The following is a 16,384-nucleotide window of genomic DNA, read 5'->3' on the forward strand; positions in this document are numbered from 1 at the left end:
AAGGTAAAGGTGTAACGTTATAATAGGCTATAAACTCCACAGCGACTGCGGCCACAAACACGAACCCTCTAATCAAACTGCGTAGTATACTCACCACGTGGAGCGCACACGCAACCCTAGGTTGCTATGCAACGCAGTGGTAGTAAACGCCCCCACTGTACAGTGACATATTTGCATAATAAAGGTGTTGTTGTACTCACCTGTATGGACCTATGGACGGAATTCTGTGAGTTTCGTGTACCGCAAAGTCCTCCGCATTCTGCTCCAGGTGTAACTTCTCTGCTCGTTCATTCTCAATGCAAAATAAAAGTCCGCTCAGCCTTTCTTTCCCACGAGGCCTATAACCAGTCATTCCTCAATTGTTTTAACAGAGCTGATAGAGGCTCTGTAACGTTAGTCACATCAGATAATGTCACAAACAGCAGAACGGCCTCACATACTTCACTAAAGATAAACGTTTGAGAGAATACATCAACGATTTTAGCATTTAGCATGTTAGCTAGACCCAGAATGCAGCTGTTGGTGATGCAATATCGCTGGAGTGTTCGATTTGGGTCACTTCGCTGGGTGGTGCATTAAATCAGTGATTCATTCAGGTAGAACCTTTTTAATTATGCCGAAGTACAATAATGGCAATCATAACCTTGACCTATGATGTAATACCTAATTGTATTGCATTGTTGTGCATTGTGTAGCCTACTGTGTTCACTAACTGAAAGCCCCGCACCACTTGCCGGCTCGCACCCCCTGACATTCAGCCAGTAAACAAACACATTCAACATTTACGTTTTCCTGTCAGTTGAGTGTCACTACGTGTGTACAGCTTTTTCTCTGCTGCAGCTGCTGATTTGGCTCCTTTTTATGTGACTTTTGTGTTTACTCTGTAACGGATATGACTTTAAATGTAGCAATGTAGCATACTATAGAGAAAAGATTACGGCTTTTTAAAGATATATAAAAAAAGACAATTAGACAAAATGTTCTTTCTTACAGTAGTGCTGTTTTGTGGTGTTTTCTTCTTTTTGTTCAGCATTTTTATTCTCTTTGGACTTTCAATCATATTTAGTTTTAAGATGCCTGGCTTAATCAGGTCAAATATTTATTATTTGTCTCATAGATCCTCTCTGACACCCTTTGCTCATTCCGTCCTTATATGATATCATGTTTGTGTTGGTCTTTCCCTTTTTTCTAGAGACAGACTGGATCATACTAAATGCAGGGGGACATTGTGAACTGCTCAAAGTCACATAAATAATGAATATGTTCTTGTGGATGCTGCATCACTTAAAAGAAAATGTCTTAACCCTGGCATACCTGTCAACCCTCCCGTTTTTCCCGGGATTATCCCGTATTTTTACTTCCATCCTTTTTTTCATCCCGTTTAAATATTTTCCCGTAATTATCCCGTATTTTTTTTTAAAGTGTAAAGTGGCCTCCGGTAGAGCAGGTGGCAGTATTATGTTTAACTTTAGCTGAAAAACATTATCCACCAGTAAACACACAGAAGAAGAAAACAGGAACAATAACACAGAAGAAGATGAGAACATATGGATGAGAGTCACAGTGAACGGGAGATAGATGGAGACGCAGTTGTACATGCCAAACAAGTTAAAACTTTATGTAAGTACCAAATGGGAGGAGACCTTCCCTTATTTAATAAAAGCAGAGTCGGGCAAACTCGTGCTTTTTGTAAAGTGTGCCATTCAGATGTTAGCACACCGCGGCAATCGGTCCACATAAAATCGTCAAGCACAAGACGCCAAAGGCACAAAACATAACTGTCAGACTTATGTGTGACAAAAGTTTGGAGGCAGCCAAGTGCCCTGAGAGATGTCAGCTTTGCACAAAAATAATGTAGCCTAGCACTGCGAATTTAGCAGTGTAGCGACTGTTCCCGATTGACTGCAAGGATAGTACACTCGTCAAACAAAAGCCACACACTCATCCATATCAAATAATTGATGATATAAATGCCATCAATAAATACATAACTCTTATAAACATGTCTGTACAAGTAATACATACTTTAAATAAACATGTATTTCCTGAATGTATATACCCGTCCTTTATGTGTTTTACGTTTACATTGGTTGCTGAGAGCTGTTAAAATATGGGCGTAGTCCGGCAAAGAATTTCTCTTATTTTGAAATTCCAATGTTGACAGGTATGCCCTTAAGTGAGGGTATGAAGGATACTGTGACCAACACCTGACGAACTGTTATGTACACCAAAAATATAGGTGAACTTTTAAAAGCAAATGAGTAAATATCATACTGTAATATAAAAATAGCTGAGTACACAGATAAGCATACATAAATGGTTTCATGACTCAAATATGTGTGTGTAGTGTTTGGTGCAAAGTGGCTAAAAACAGAACAGAGTATCAATTGATGTTTGAATCTTTTTTTATTATTCAATATATCAAAGCAAATTAATTCACAGCAAAATTGTGCTGAGGTCAGGCAGTGGCATCCAATTGAAAAAATTAGCTCAAAGGGGAAAATTGGAGTTCTAAGACAGAGTTCAGAGGGGTGGCACAACTTCTCAGTTTTTCATTTCATTTCTCTTTATTGGTGGCGTGGAACTTCGTTTTTCATTGTCCTAAGTTTTCAGACAGTAAAGGACTCATAGCATGAGCATGGATGTTAAGTCGAACAGCAGTACTTATGGAACCAGCAAAATGTATTCTGGACACAAGATCAGAGACTGCAAGCAAATGGAAGAGCATTGAATATCAGAGCAGGAATGTGTAGTTGGTCTTTAAGCATGGTTGGTTTCCCTCAGAGACAAACACATATTTGTCTTATTGCAGCAGTTTGAGGAACAGTGGAATTTATTAGTATTGTCTTCTCGGTAGAGGACCTGAACCATGTGACCCTGGTGGAGCTGACTGACTTCATGTCAGGCGTCCTGGTTTCAATGTTTCTTCTTGCTGGATTTCTCGATCATGGTCTCAACCACCAAGGAAGTCTCCTCATAACCTTTAACCTTCCGGCCATTGGAGAACTTCTCCACAGACTCCACCACCTCCAACTTCTCGTAGCTCATGGCGTCTGGGGAAAAGCTGCCAGAGCTGGTGCTGGTGCTGGCACCACGAGGCGCAGGCCTTGGAGTAGGCCCACTTGGACCATTGTCATCCCGGCTTTTCTTGCGATGATCGTCAGCTGGAAGTGGGCTCGGATCTTTAGAGTGTGGGTGAGGCTCTCCGTTCTTATGCTTACCTTTACCTCCATCGTCCTTACCTTTACCACCCTTATTATCGTCCTTTCCTCCTCCTCCATTAGAGGGTGGGGTGGGAGGGGGAGGCTTGGGATCTACTATGGGCTGAGGAAGAGGATTTGGAGGTGCAGGAGAGGGTATAACGGGTATGACGGGTCCGTAAGGCTCATAGGGAGGTATCATTCCATCTCTGATAGTGACGAAGATGTGGCCGGCTGATGGTGTGGAGGTGCAGAAGCATGGATCCGGGTAGCTGCCATCGCCGGTGACAAGAACGTAACGACCCTTGGTGTAGAAGTCGGCGATTGGCTCAGGCTTCTTGTACTTCCTCATTCTGTCTCTGACGATGTTACAAAGAGTGTCAAAGGCCTTGCTGATCTGAGCTCCGTCTGGGACATCCTCTGGAGACACTCCAGTGAGAACAGGTATCTGCTCTTTTCTCTTCACTCTCTCCTCCTGCACTTCCACAGATGGGATCCCCTTCGTTTCTTCATCCGGAGCCTCTCCAGCGGCTCCCCCATTTCTTTCCTCCTGGCCACTGTCCATTACATCTCTCGGGGTCAGCTCTTTCTTCTTCAGGACCTTCTTGGCCAGGATCTTCTGGCGGGGCTTGACACTGGTGATATCTTGGATAGCCTGGGTGATATCTGGACACAAATGTGGTCATAAGTCAATTGTGAATGCAACAAAACACCCAAATATTCTGGGATGTTAAAGACAATAAAAACATTGCACTGTGTTTTTAACTTTGTAAGACTGAATGTCTAAGAGAGAGTGTAGTTATCTCTCTTAGAGATGCCAATGGTAGCTGCTTGTATGTGCATTCAACAGTGATTCTCAATGTAAAGCAGCTGTGATGTGCTCTTGGTACTCTTACCTCTCCCCCTGCTGGATGCAGTGGGTGTGTGAGTGTAGCGGTAATTAGTGGTGAACAGGGTAATGGGAGTGCCAATTATTGCTGAATTCAACCTGCAGGAAAAAGAGAGCGGAGAAATGTCAGCCATGCAGCAGCCATGCACTCAACAGTTTTGCTATGCCGAGAAATCTGGTTAAGAAGTTGTTAATCCATATTTTTCAAAAAAAGGAAACAACAGGTAACTTTAAATAACACAATACAGCTAATCTGACATAAAATACCCTCTGCTTGTTGTTGTGCTAGTGCGTAGAGGAAAACATTTGTTGTCACCTGGTGCCATCTGCTGGCTGATTCTGCACTCTACAATAACCTGGTAACAACAACATGTGACTGAACGAGCTGAGGAATTTATATTGTACAATTACACTTAAATAACCCATGGCTTTTTAAAAAGTCAATATCTTTAAACGTTAACATTTTTTCATGAATAGTTACTTGTCAAGAGTTGGATGTGTAGAGAAGGCCATGAAAGAGCATTTAGGCCTTCATGTAGGGAGATAATATTTACATAACTATAATTGACTGTTTAAAAGAAATATTCCTGTAGTTTTACAACTGTTTTTCATTGCTAATCACACATTTGTGCTGGGGTTGTGCTGTCTAAATCTGGACCTGAAATGTATAGCCCTGCGTTCGTCTAGACTCTAGAGAGAATTTAACAAGAATTGAAATCCTTAAAACCCATTTATCCTGATCATAATTTGTTGAAGCATTATGCACTAACCCTAACCCTATGTATTGCCTTTACATTTATATTGCATCTACTTTGGGTCAAATTTACTGTTCTTTCAGCAGTTTTTTCAGCCTTTAGTGCTCCATTCCTATACATGTCATTCTTTTCATGGTTAACCTGCCTGACTGTGAACAGTTAACCTCTTCAATCCCGCCTTGCACACCTCGGTAAGCATGTCTTCGTGTATCAGCAACCATGTGAAGCCACTATACCTGTTGTCTTCGTTCTCGATGATCCTCTTGTACCTCTCCAGCTCATTTTCAAGGGATGTCTGGTACATGGCCAGGTGGCGACATTCACTGGTGAACTTTTCGAGGGACCTCTCAGCTTCCTCGATCTCCTTCCGCAGAGAATCGATTTGCTCGTTGTACATCTGGATCTCATCGTCATAACTCTCCTGTGTGTTTTTGATGGTTTGCTCCAACACTGTAGTCTGAAAGAAGAGACAGAGGCAAAGATTAATTATTAAGCAATTAAGATTGAACACATTAAAAAAGCCTTAACAGTGGTATGTGTTGCTAATGAAAGTGAGAAGTTAGGAAAAATCATAAATAATTATAAATTTAATTTGTATCTAACACAGGGGTTAATTCTTCAGTATTTCATATAAAATTGTGCAAAGGAAAACAATGTTTTCAGACAAATAAAACAATAATTTATTGATGTAAAACAATGTGATTAACCACCCTACAGAGGCTTACAATGTGATATGTTTTACATTACATTGTTAGCCCTCTGTAGGGTCCAAATACATGAGATATGGTGCAAATCTGTAGGAACAAAGCAGCTAAGTGAAGAAACACTCACTTTGGAAATCAACGCATGCACTAAATTTGATTGTGTGCTATTTTATTCCATTGCACGAAACCCACAGTGAAGGAAACAAGGGATTCACTAAACCTTTAACTACCCTTCAGTGATGAGGTGGTCATTGCTGACATCCAGTGGTACTTCTGCAGCATCTACCTTTTAGCATAACATTGTGGAGGCTGCAGGGTGATGGCCTATTTAATGCCTTGCTCAGTGAGTATATTATACGTTAACTTTAACAAAGTGAAATAAGAAAAGCAAAAATTAAAATGCCCCTTAAAAAAAATCATTCTAAAAATCTATGTAAACCTAGAAAAATTATGATGGGATTTTTAAAAAACTGATTACTGATTGGTATGTTGTAATAAACAACAAGTAAGCAATTGTTTGCTTTATTTGCAATTGTGTTTTTTCCTTTTAATTAAATTTATGTTTTGTTTTTTGTATCTTTCTAATTAATTCCTTATAGTTATCTTATGAACATGTTTTGGATCATTTATTAATACAAAAAATGATTACTTGATTAATTTATAAATAGATGAAAAAAACTGAATTGGCCATTTAAATAGTCACACAAAATGTCAAAAACCCACTGGATCCAGCTACTCAAATGTGAATATTTTCTTGGGGATTTTCTAGTTAATTGTGGAAATAATCTGTAGATTAATCAATAATTAAAATTAGGCAGTTGTAGCCCTACAAAATGTAGAACTATTCTATTGTTTTAAGTTATGAGAGAACAGGAGCCTGAACTGGTCTTAGTGGTCTTTCTTCTAATAGAAACAGTTGTGGTTCCTTTATGAAATCATCTTCAATGTGCCTGGGTAAATATTTGATTGGTGGTAAAAAAAACAACCAACAAACACAGGAAAACAACGCATGTAATTAACGTGAAACCTCCTGTTGATGTGGTGACTGTGTGACCCACCTCAGTCTGTAGGCGGTGTTTCTGGGACTGCAGCTGACAGAGGGCGCTCTTATATTCCTCCAGCTGACTCTGCAGTCCAGGAACTTTCCTCTGTGCCAGCAGCTTCTCCTGTTCCTTCACACATTGAGCACAAATCAATGAGAGCATGCATACAAGCAGTGTGTCTTTACATCATGGAGATTACACCAAACACACACACACATACACAAACTTACACAGCCGTCAGTCAAGTCTCTTCATAAAGTCTCACCGTTAAAAGCTTTATGATTGGTTTTTGGGTTATTTTTTTAATTAAGGGGCACTATACCAATTGTGTTGCAAACAGCAGGGATGTTATCTGTTCATCTACTCTTTATTAAATTAAACTATTGATTGTTTGGAGTTCAGTGTCTACTACCCAGAAACTGAATTAGAGTTTTACTCTTTACACTTGGGAAACAACAATGTATCCCAAAAATACCTTTATTAGGTGAAATATTTAATGAAATAGGAGTGTAGTCTCCCCTCAGTGTTAAAATATGTTTTTTATCTGGTGACTAAAAAGACCATAATAGGATTCACATGATTTCCATACACATTGTTTCTCCATGTATGATTTGTGTATATGCCTGTACATACAGCTGGACTCACTGAGATTCAACTTAACCAATTAAACAATTCCTGCATCCAGAGAAGCTCTGCCTAAAGCTTTGTCTGAATAAAACTCCAATCTGCTAAATAAATGTCAAAAATTAGCATCCACAGCCATTCTTCCAGGCATTTGCTTCATTAAGTGTCCTAACCCTCAAACTGAAGGCCTGACCATGTGTCTCCGGTTGTCTGTTTGACTGTCTGTGCTTTTCACACATGCACCCACTCACGTATACAGTGTCAAACACAGACAAATGCAAGCACAGGCGACCAAATGGACTGAGAAGCTGGTAACCTCATCAACCAGAGACACGTACCCTGGGCTGACACACATGCAAACACCATCTTCTCCCCCAAGGGACTGCAGCACACACACACACACACACACACACACACACACACATACAAAACACACACACACACACACACACACACACACACACACACACACACACACACACACACACACACACACACACACACACACACACACACACACACACATTAATGGCCTCACCTCGGAGGTGCCCACTGACACATTGGGAGCAAGGGGAAGTGTCTGGTTGATTTGATGTAAAATGTTTACATAGGTCTGGATCTCTGCAAGGTTCTGTAGAGAAAGATAATAAAATATGCAACTCAGCAAAATGAAGAACATCCCGATGCGATTCCATGTTGTGAACTTGAATCACTTTATCTGCTCTGCTCACAAACCTTTTGCTTATTTACTTTTATTATCCAATAAAAGGTCTTAATTTAGCTGAAATATGTTTTTAATGGTGCTGGCAATTTTTTTTTTTTTACAGCAAAGGGAGTTTCTATTAACATCCATTTTGTACACACGTGATGTCAGACTAAGTAATAAAGGATAGATGTATTTCCTCTCCAGAAGACACTCAGGACCACAAATCCAATATTCATGTGAGACTACTCCCTATTCTTTCCCACATAATATAATAACAGTAGTGCCCTTTGATATGCTGTCTCAATATTGCAGAGTCACAGATTAATTCATCATCAAAAGCAGTATTTTGTGAAAATAAAAAAGGGAGAAATTGCCCAGGCAAGAAACTCTATGGAAAGTAAGCCTAACGCATTATGTGAAAGTATTTTGTGGCCGCTGTGTCTGAACCGAGGGTTATATTTCATTTTTGTCTTTCCTCTGTGCTTTACTGCCATGTGTCAATACCTGTGAAGAGCAGTGTTACATTTTCTCTGTAATCATTTCCTCACTCACATCACAGAAGATAAATGGTTGCTAAAGCCCCAGGTACATCATAACTTCTTTTGGCACCCATGCAAGGTTTTGAGACTTGTCATTCGAGGAGTAGGGGCCTGAGCTCAGGAGTGTTTCACAAGCAACACAGAGAAAAACACACACTGTGGAACAACTGTTATTTGATGTGGGGTAGGTTTCTTGACTGACTGTGAAATATCCAATAAATCTAAACAAAATATACCACTCTGAGATTTAAGATAGTCTCAACAATAGGGGTACAATTTCAAAATGCGGTCGCCTTTGAAAAACAATTTGTCAGAGATAAAACTGCTTTGAACGATGAAAAGAAGTTATAAAAGCTCAGTGGCTTTTAGGGGCCCAGTTTTTGAAAGCCATCGATAAGGACTACTCTACTGTGAGCATCAATGTAATTGTTCACCGTCACTTACGTACTGTACGGATCTTCGCTCTAGCATCAAAACCTATTGATTTATATACACTGATAAAGCCTGCAGCACTCTCCCCTTGGCCATTGGTAAAACAATTGCTTTCTGTAGCATTCTGTTTGATTGATTTATTTATTTCTGCTACCTTTTAAATGTCATATTGTATATTGTACATACGCTTACGATGTTCACAGAATAGACTAATGACACATAATGATAGCATTTACAGGCTAAACTAACCTGCAGTACTGGCTCTCTGTGTAACCCTAAATCCCAGAAATGTCATCTGTATGCTAATTGTTTGCAACTGAAAATGCGCTTTGAAAGAAGCGTAATGCCACCTGAATTATATTTCTTTTCAACATCATGAGGTAGGAAGTGGAAAAATGTTCTTCACGAACATATCTGCAAAACATCAAATGGCAATCAATTTCAATTGTTATCCTCCCATAGTTACTTAAGTAACATTTTTGGGCATTCAAACCATTTGATTTGAGGTTTGGGAAAGATTGTGGCATAGCACATATTTCAATCATGAGATGGGACATGTTTTCTTTACTAAAAATGAATAACCAGACCTTAACCAAAGGGCTGTTTGTTGCCTAACCAATAGCAGGACTCAGGATGGGAAATCTTTTTTATTTGTTCTTTTATTTTTTGTTTTATCTCTCTTTGTTTGACCACTTGAAATACCTGTTTAACTGCATTTTCTCTGTATGATGTTCTTTTAAACTTTCTGTTTTATTTCTCTATGATTCACTATTTTTGCAATCACATTGTATGGTGCTGTATTCTGCGAAGCACCTTGTATCTCTGGTTTTGAAAGGTGCAATAGAAAAAAAAGTTGATTATTATTAATAATAAAACAATGATTTTGAAGATGGCAATGATGAGATCTCATTGAGAACCTAATACTAATAATAATAATACATTTTATTTGAAGGCGCCTTTCAAGACACCCAAGGACACCTTACAAAATACAAAAGATAAAAACGGCAGAACATTGGAAGGGTGAGCAGACAAACAAAACCAGAGATATAATGCAGACACGTAAAGAAAACCAAAAAAAAGGGAAGGACACAAAGTGATGGAAACTACAGAGAGTAGGCCAGTTTGAGTTTAGAGGTAGGATTTCTATCCAAAGTCTTGCCTGATTATATGTCTTATGAGATGTGGTTATTGTAGGAGTTGTTTGAGACCATGGAGTGGCACAAGTTAGTTTCCTTGTGAGATAAGTTTATTTTGATAATTTACCATTATTGCCACTGACCTTCTTGTGTCTATCTCTAGTGGAGTTGATGTCGTCCTGCAGGAATTGTGATTGGATCTGGAACTCCAGGTTTCTCAGCAGACAACTGTCAGCCTCCTGTAGGAGGAGAGAAGAGCAAGGAACAGTGAAAGGTTCAGTTTTGTATTGTATTGAGTTCATCAAGAGCCAAATAACACTGACATTGTGCATTGAGTTCGGAATGTTATATTATTTAGCAATCATAAACCCTTTTTCACACATAAATTGATAATTAAATATTGGTAATTCTTGAATCAATAATGTAAAAAATCTCCTTTGATGTACTCATTACTTAAATAAAAAAATAGCATGATTTGTAAAATAAATAAATAATAATAATTGTTTGCCGTCTCTTGTTTCACATTTTCCTGTGTTTAAATGTTGTAGAATTCTAATAAAAAATATTGACAAATGTTATTCATTTCAGTTTGTATGACTGTATAAACAAAACTTAATTTAATCCATACAATACCTTATTTAGTTGTTCCAGTGTTCCCCGTAGCTGTTCTTGATTATCACATTCGTTTCTATATCTGGAACATAAAACGTTGAAATAAAGAAAGGGGAGGTACAATGTGACATTTATCATATTAAGCTGCAGTATTCTATAGTGTAGGAATACTTACCTTAAATAACATGTCTGTCATTTGATTCTTATTGCATGTTTGTGTTGTGTGTTTACAGGACAAGCTCATCTCTTTCTTGAAACGTGACGCCTCTGTGTTTGTTATGTCTCAGAGAAACCACAATCTACTTCTCAACTCAATCAATAATGTAGTGATGCTTTGTCGCCTATTACACCATGTTTGTAGGTAGTTGTAATTAAAGGTTTGGTTCATTTAAATAACACATTCTCTCTCAATCTCTCGAATGGTATATATCCATGAAGATGTTATATTATTTCCCAGGTTTTGAAACATCTGCTCGTGATATTCCTGCCATCAAATCAATACGACTGAAGTAAATAGAATTTAATGTGTGGTTACTCTGGATACTCCACAGACCTCATGCAAACACTTTTCACTGGAACTACTTTCTACCAAACAAATAGTCTCTATTCAAACAGTTGTGTTCTGTAACCAGTAACATGGAGACTCTTTCTGGAAATAAGTGGATTCATTTTAAAAAAGGCTTTCAAATGCAGCTGATAATTTATATAACCATTACAAATTCAATTTCATTTACCTCCTTTACCTCCTTTGTACAGGCATGGATATATTTAGTGGTGAGAGAGAACATGCATTTTTTGTTTTGTTTTGTTTTTTTCAGTGATTTAGGTGAACTGACCCTTTAACTTTCCATTAGTTCTATTCAATGTTCATTCAGTGTCTTGCTTGAGGATGACCAAACATGTTACAGTACTCAGAATACATCGATTCTTTAGCAATTTGCATAAGTACCTGATTTTAAGACAGTAACATGAAAGATTTGACTTTTCATCCATTCGGACACTGACTATGTATTCATTTACAGTTTCCCTGTTGATTTGAGTATCAATTATCTGATTCTTGAGAACTTCTTTAGGAAGCATTTCTATACATTTCTAATCACTACATCTCTAAAGAAGATAAGAACAATTCACCACTCTCTTACTTGCTGGTGAATTCATCCAGCATGCGGCAAGCATCTTTCAGCTCTCGCTGCAGCTTGGTATGGTCAGAGGAAAGCTCTCGGATGCGCTGCCTGTTGACTTCTGTCTGCTCTGTGAAGGCCTCCTCTAGGCCGCTGGCCTCTTCCATCCGCTGCAGCGTCTCCAACTGCTTGCGGAACACGGCGTTGCGCTGCTCCAGGACTCGTGCCCTGTTGATGTACCGGGCAAAGCGGCTATTGAGCTCCTGAAGGCTTTCCCAGCCCTGGATGGCTGAGATGCCTGCAGAGGATTCAGGGTCCACAGGTTCCTCATCAAAGACATCTGAGCGCTCATACTTTTCCTTGCGCACCTCGTGCAGGTAGCTGGTCTTGTACATGGTGGTACGCTTCCCTCCCATGGGTTGGTGGTATCCCCGGAGTGCTTGGTCCCCTTCAGCTCCTTTACTGTGTGAAAACTTGGGTGCTCACCCTTGGCTGTCTCATGTTAAACTAAATGCTTCACAGCACTGGCTGGTGGCGAAATAGCCCCCAAAAACTCCCCCTAGCTGTGGCCACGCATGCTACGAGCCTGGGGCCTTCCAGCGTTTATTGTTGTCTTTGTGGCAGAGATTAGAAAGCCATGTTGGTGATGACAAAGCACAACCACCAAAAACAAACAATTGGCTGGTCCGCGAAAGCACTGGGTTGTCAAACACCATTATTTTGGTTCTTAGTCAGCTGCTTTCTAGATCCCTGTTTGATATGGCAGATTGGATGGTGGCCTGCCACAGTACATAGGGGAAATTGCGGGCAGTGCAATTTGTGTGGACTGTGGATAACTATTCCTGCCAGAATTGGCTAAGTGTTTACACACTGAGTAAACTAGGCTGAAAACAAAATCTGTTGTTTTTTGTTAACAAGTGGGTACTAATTGTGTTCGGGTTCATGATCTCAAAAGCATTACACAAGGCAACCTACAGAAATGTGTTTATATTTGGTGATAAGCAGGCAGCTGGGAAACCTGCAATCATTATCCTCTTACAATACAGTGATTGTTTAATGGTTGTTTTATTTTTGTTATAGTTCTGTCTACGGCCAAAATAAAAAGGAAAAAAACACTTAAACAAGAAGCAAACAAAATGATTTTGAACTGAGCAACTCAGGGTGTAAGCAGGATCTAAAAATGTAATAAAAGCTTCAATTTATTTATGAACATTATGTGGTTTGTTTTGAGAAAATAAACAATGAAAGAAAAGAGCCAATATTTAAATACAAACGATTGAGGCAATATTTGTGTTTTGCGGGGACGATAGCGCTGAAGGGGTAATATCTGAGCTCTTAAATGACAGGAAAGAGAGCCTCCAGTTGTTTTCCTCCAGGTGCTTTTAGCCGACATCTCTTTATTTCCATCCTTTCCCTAACACTTACAATAACATTTAGCGAAGATGAGAGAGAGTGATAGAAAAACGAGGAAGAGACAGAAGAGCTTCTGCTTTGGCTTGTTCTCTGCAGCCTGGGTACAAGGTCAGTCAAAATGCCTCTCTAGACAGATCTAGCAAGCTGTCTGTAAAACGGCTGAATGAAACACATGTCAAAAGGCTTTACATCAGCACTTCAGCATATTTTGGCCCCAGAAAAGTCCACAGATCAAGAGCAGACTGTGATAGCTAAACGCATAATGAAAAATAAGCTTATAAACAAAAAGATTAATGAACATAGTGTAGTGCTTATTTTTCATTCAAATACTAAATGTATGCTTTTCTTTCACATTCAGTTATTTATATCAAATAAATATAACCAGATATAATGTGATGACCTTTACCAACTCCTACGTACTGTTTTTATACTATACAAAAATATAACGCTTTTCTATTGTTTTGCATTCAGCACCTTTTCCCACAGTATCAAGGTGTATGTCACTGACATTTCAATGTAAAATTGGTCTGAAATCCTTTTCTACATCGTGAACTGTGGTAGGAGGAAGTGTGCAGTGACGTTTAAGGTCACCTCTAACCTGCAGCCAGTTAAGGCCCTGTCACACATATCCAAATGGCGTATGCTGGCGTATACGAAATATCGGCAATACGTTGATATAAATTAAGGCTGAACGCTAGCTGTACTGTAGAAACATGTTTTATAAGTTACTCCGTCGTCAGGGAAAAGCTTAACATAGCTTACGAATAGGTTATCCACTCGTTATCAATAAATTGGCTGTAGGGTTCACCGTCAGCCGACGTAGCCTATATCTAACGTACCTCTAACGTAGTCACGTACTGTATTCACGTAGGTATTTACGTACTATAGTTACGTAAGTAAGTATTCACATACTATATTTACGTAGGTAAGTATTCACGTACGTATTCCATATTCACGTATGTGTAACGTAACGTAACGTCTGCATATCTTATGAAGCACACGTCGGTTACGTCCGGTAATTTTGAACATGCTCAAAACATCAGCGTTCAACAACGCACCCCAGCGTAACACAGTGAGCTCTTAACGAATACTACTTATACCTTACCTTATATCAACGTACACCAGCGTATTGCCGATATTTTGTATACGCCATATTTTTGTATACGTTATGCATTTGTTGGGTATTCGTCTGATACATTTTGTATAAGTAAGTGATACGATATCAATAGGTTTGACATGCGTATCTGTATACGTTCACTTTTCTGATCCGATCCGATGAAAAGTTGGACGTATTTGGACTCTGACAAATTTTCATATATGCCAGCATACGCTTCTGCCATACGGATATGTGTGACAGGGCCTTTAGATAGTTGATTTGGAAGTATTTGATGACAAACAAAGTGTATTTTTTGGGATAGTAATAAGGGCTCCCACAAGCATATTAATACACTCCTGTGTCCTACAGATGCAAGTAAACCCAGCCGGATATTTAACGGATATTCAGTAACTTGCTGCCACACAAATACATTCACATATAGTGATAAAACAAGCAAATGATAAAGAAATGCAGGAGGAAATGTGGAACACCAGTTAGAACGGTTAGCAATGACTGTGTGGTTAAAGAGTATGGACGAATACTCAGTGTCCCCAGCAGACCCGACATTTTGCCACCCTTTATTTATATTTAAACCCCATTTATATATTTTAATTGATTATCTTTTACTGCTGCTTATCCCACATAACATTGTCACCAATAAACTACATCACTATCTGTCCAGCCTCAAGCAGAGGCCATAGATTATTATATTATAAACCTTATGCATATTCTCCATGACTGAGGAGAGAAAGCCAGGATCACACTGCCGCCATTTTCCATCTATATTCTTTGGTTACGAGTGGCAATAAATGTGAAGCCTGGTTGAGATTAGAGAGCTGTCCAGAGTTGGAAATGAGAGCCTAGTGTTTATCCTGCTGGTCAGGCCTCCTGGGCAACAGTGACAGACACTAGCAAGGCTGAGCAAGCAGCCCCTAATATTTAGAGGGTAATAAAACCTAATACGAAAATGCAAAGGCAGTTTTCTCATCTGTTATGAGCTGATTTGTTCAAGTTCTAGAAAATAAAAAATGTTTTTATCTTCCTCTTTCCATTGTAGATGACTGAAGAAGTTGTCTGTTGGTTCACTCGTGTCTCGTTATCCATTATTATGTTTAAACTGCACTGCTTATATCCGTCAGCCCTCTGCACTCAATGTGAGAGGACACAAAAAGCCATTTCGCCGGTACCGGAAGATGATTGTCAGAGGCGATACAAAACCCAGCAGAGTTATCTTTTCATTGCAATAAGGAATTGATCTAAAACGTCATCAGGACTGCTGTCTTTTTCTGTTCATCTGCTGTTCAGGATGGTTAACCACAGAGATATGGTGGTGACAGCTCGGTCCATACATTCAACCCCAACCAGAAAGAAGAAAAAATAATAGGTCACATTAAATTCAACGTCTCACTAATCAGTCTTAGAAGTAGTATAGATTCAAGGAATTCTGCAGTTATATGCAAGGTAGTTTATCATATATTATATTCTTGTTTGCTATGAGCAAAGATATTCCATCTCATACATTGATTACTTTTCCCCAAAGCCAATATGCAATCAATCTCAGTAACAGCCATAGGTGTGAATATCAAGCATGTCTTGTTTTATCTGAGACTGGCAGAGAGGGCACGTTCGACATCATGCCACACTTTACACTTACATCAACTGAAGGAAAATCCTCCCCCAGACGGGACTCTTACACTGTCATTACAATAATTTCCGATATTTTCCACTTACAGTTATTGGAACATTGAAGGTACAAAGCTAGAATATTATTTATAATAACACAGGTATTTTGGTTCACTATAATTTTGTTATATTCTGTTGAGTTAAAAATGAAAGTTGGTTGGTTTGTTATTCCTTTATTTGAACATGTAGTCTAATTCAGATCAAGATCTCTCTTTTGAGAGAGAAGCCTGTGCACAAGAATGAACGTATACATTAAGCACACACACTATTAAAAGTTTCAAAACAACACACACTTTACTCAATAGGCAATAAGCTCCACAATAAAGAAAATAGCAACAAGTGACAGGCCAATAATGTTCAAAATCTTCCAAACGAATGACAGATTTTCGCGCCTTTGTTTAGTTAATGTATTCAGATGTTGCCTACTATAA

General features: G+C 39.0%; 1 protein-coding gene across 1 annotated transcript; it reads right to left on the minus strand.

Annotated features, from left to right (window-relative positions):
• Positions 1-2,463: 2,463 nt before the first annotated feature.
• bfsp1 (beaded filament structural protein 1) lies at positions 2,464-12,156 on the minus strand. The gene is made up of 8 exons (XM_029450132.1): positions 11,783-12,156; positions 10,662-10,722; positions 10,172-10,267; positions 7,754-7,846; positions 6,607-6,720; positions 5,081-5,301; positions 4,097-4,188; positions 2,464-3,866 (listed from the first exon to the last, which is right to left on the minus strand). The coding sequence occupies exons 1-8, from the start codon at positions 12,154-12,156 to the stop codon at positions 2,917-2,919; spliced, it is 2,001 nt and encodes a 666-aa protein (XP_029305992.1). The 3' UTR covers positions 2,464-2,916.
• Positions 12,157-16,384: the final 4,228 nt, after the last annotated feature.

Source organism: Cottoperca gobio, chromosome 15, assembly GCF_900634415.1.
Source record: "Cottoperca gobio chromosome 15, fCotGob3.1, whole genome shotgun sequence".
NCBI classification, from domain to species: domain Eukaryota; kingdom Metazoa; phylum Chordata; class Actinopteri; order Perciformes; family Bovichtidae; genus Cottoperca; species Cottoperca gobio.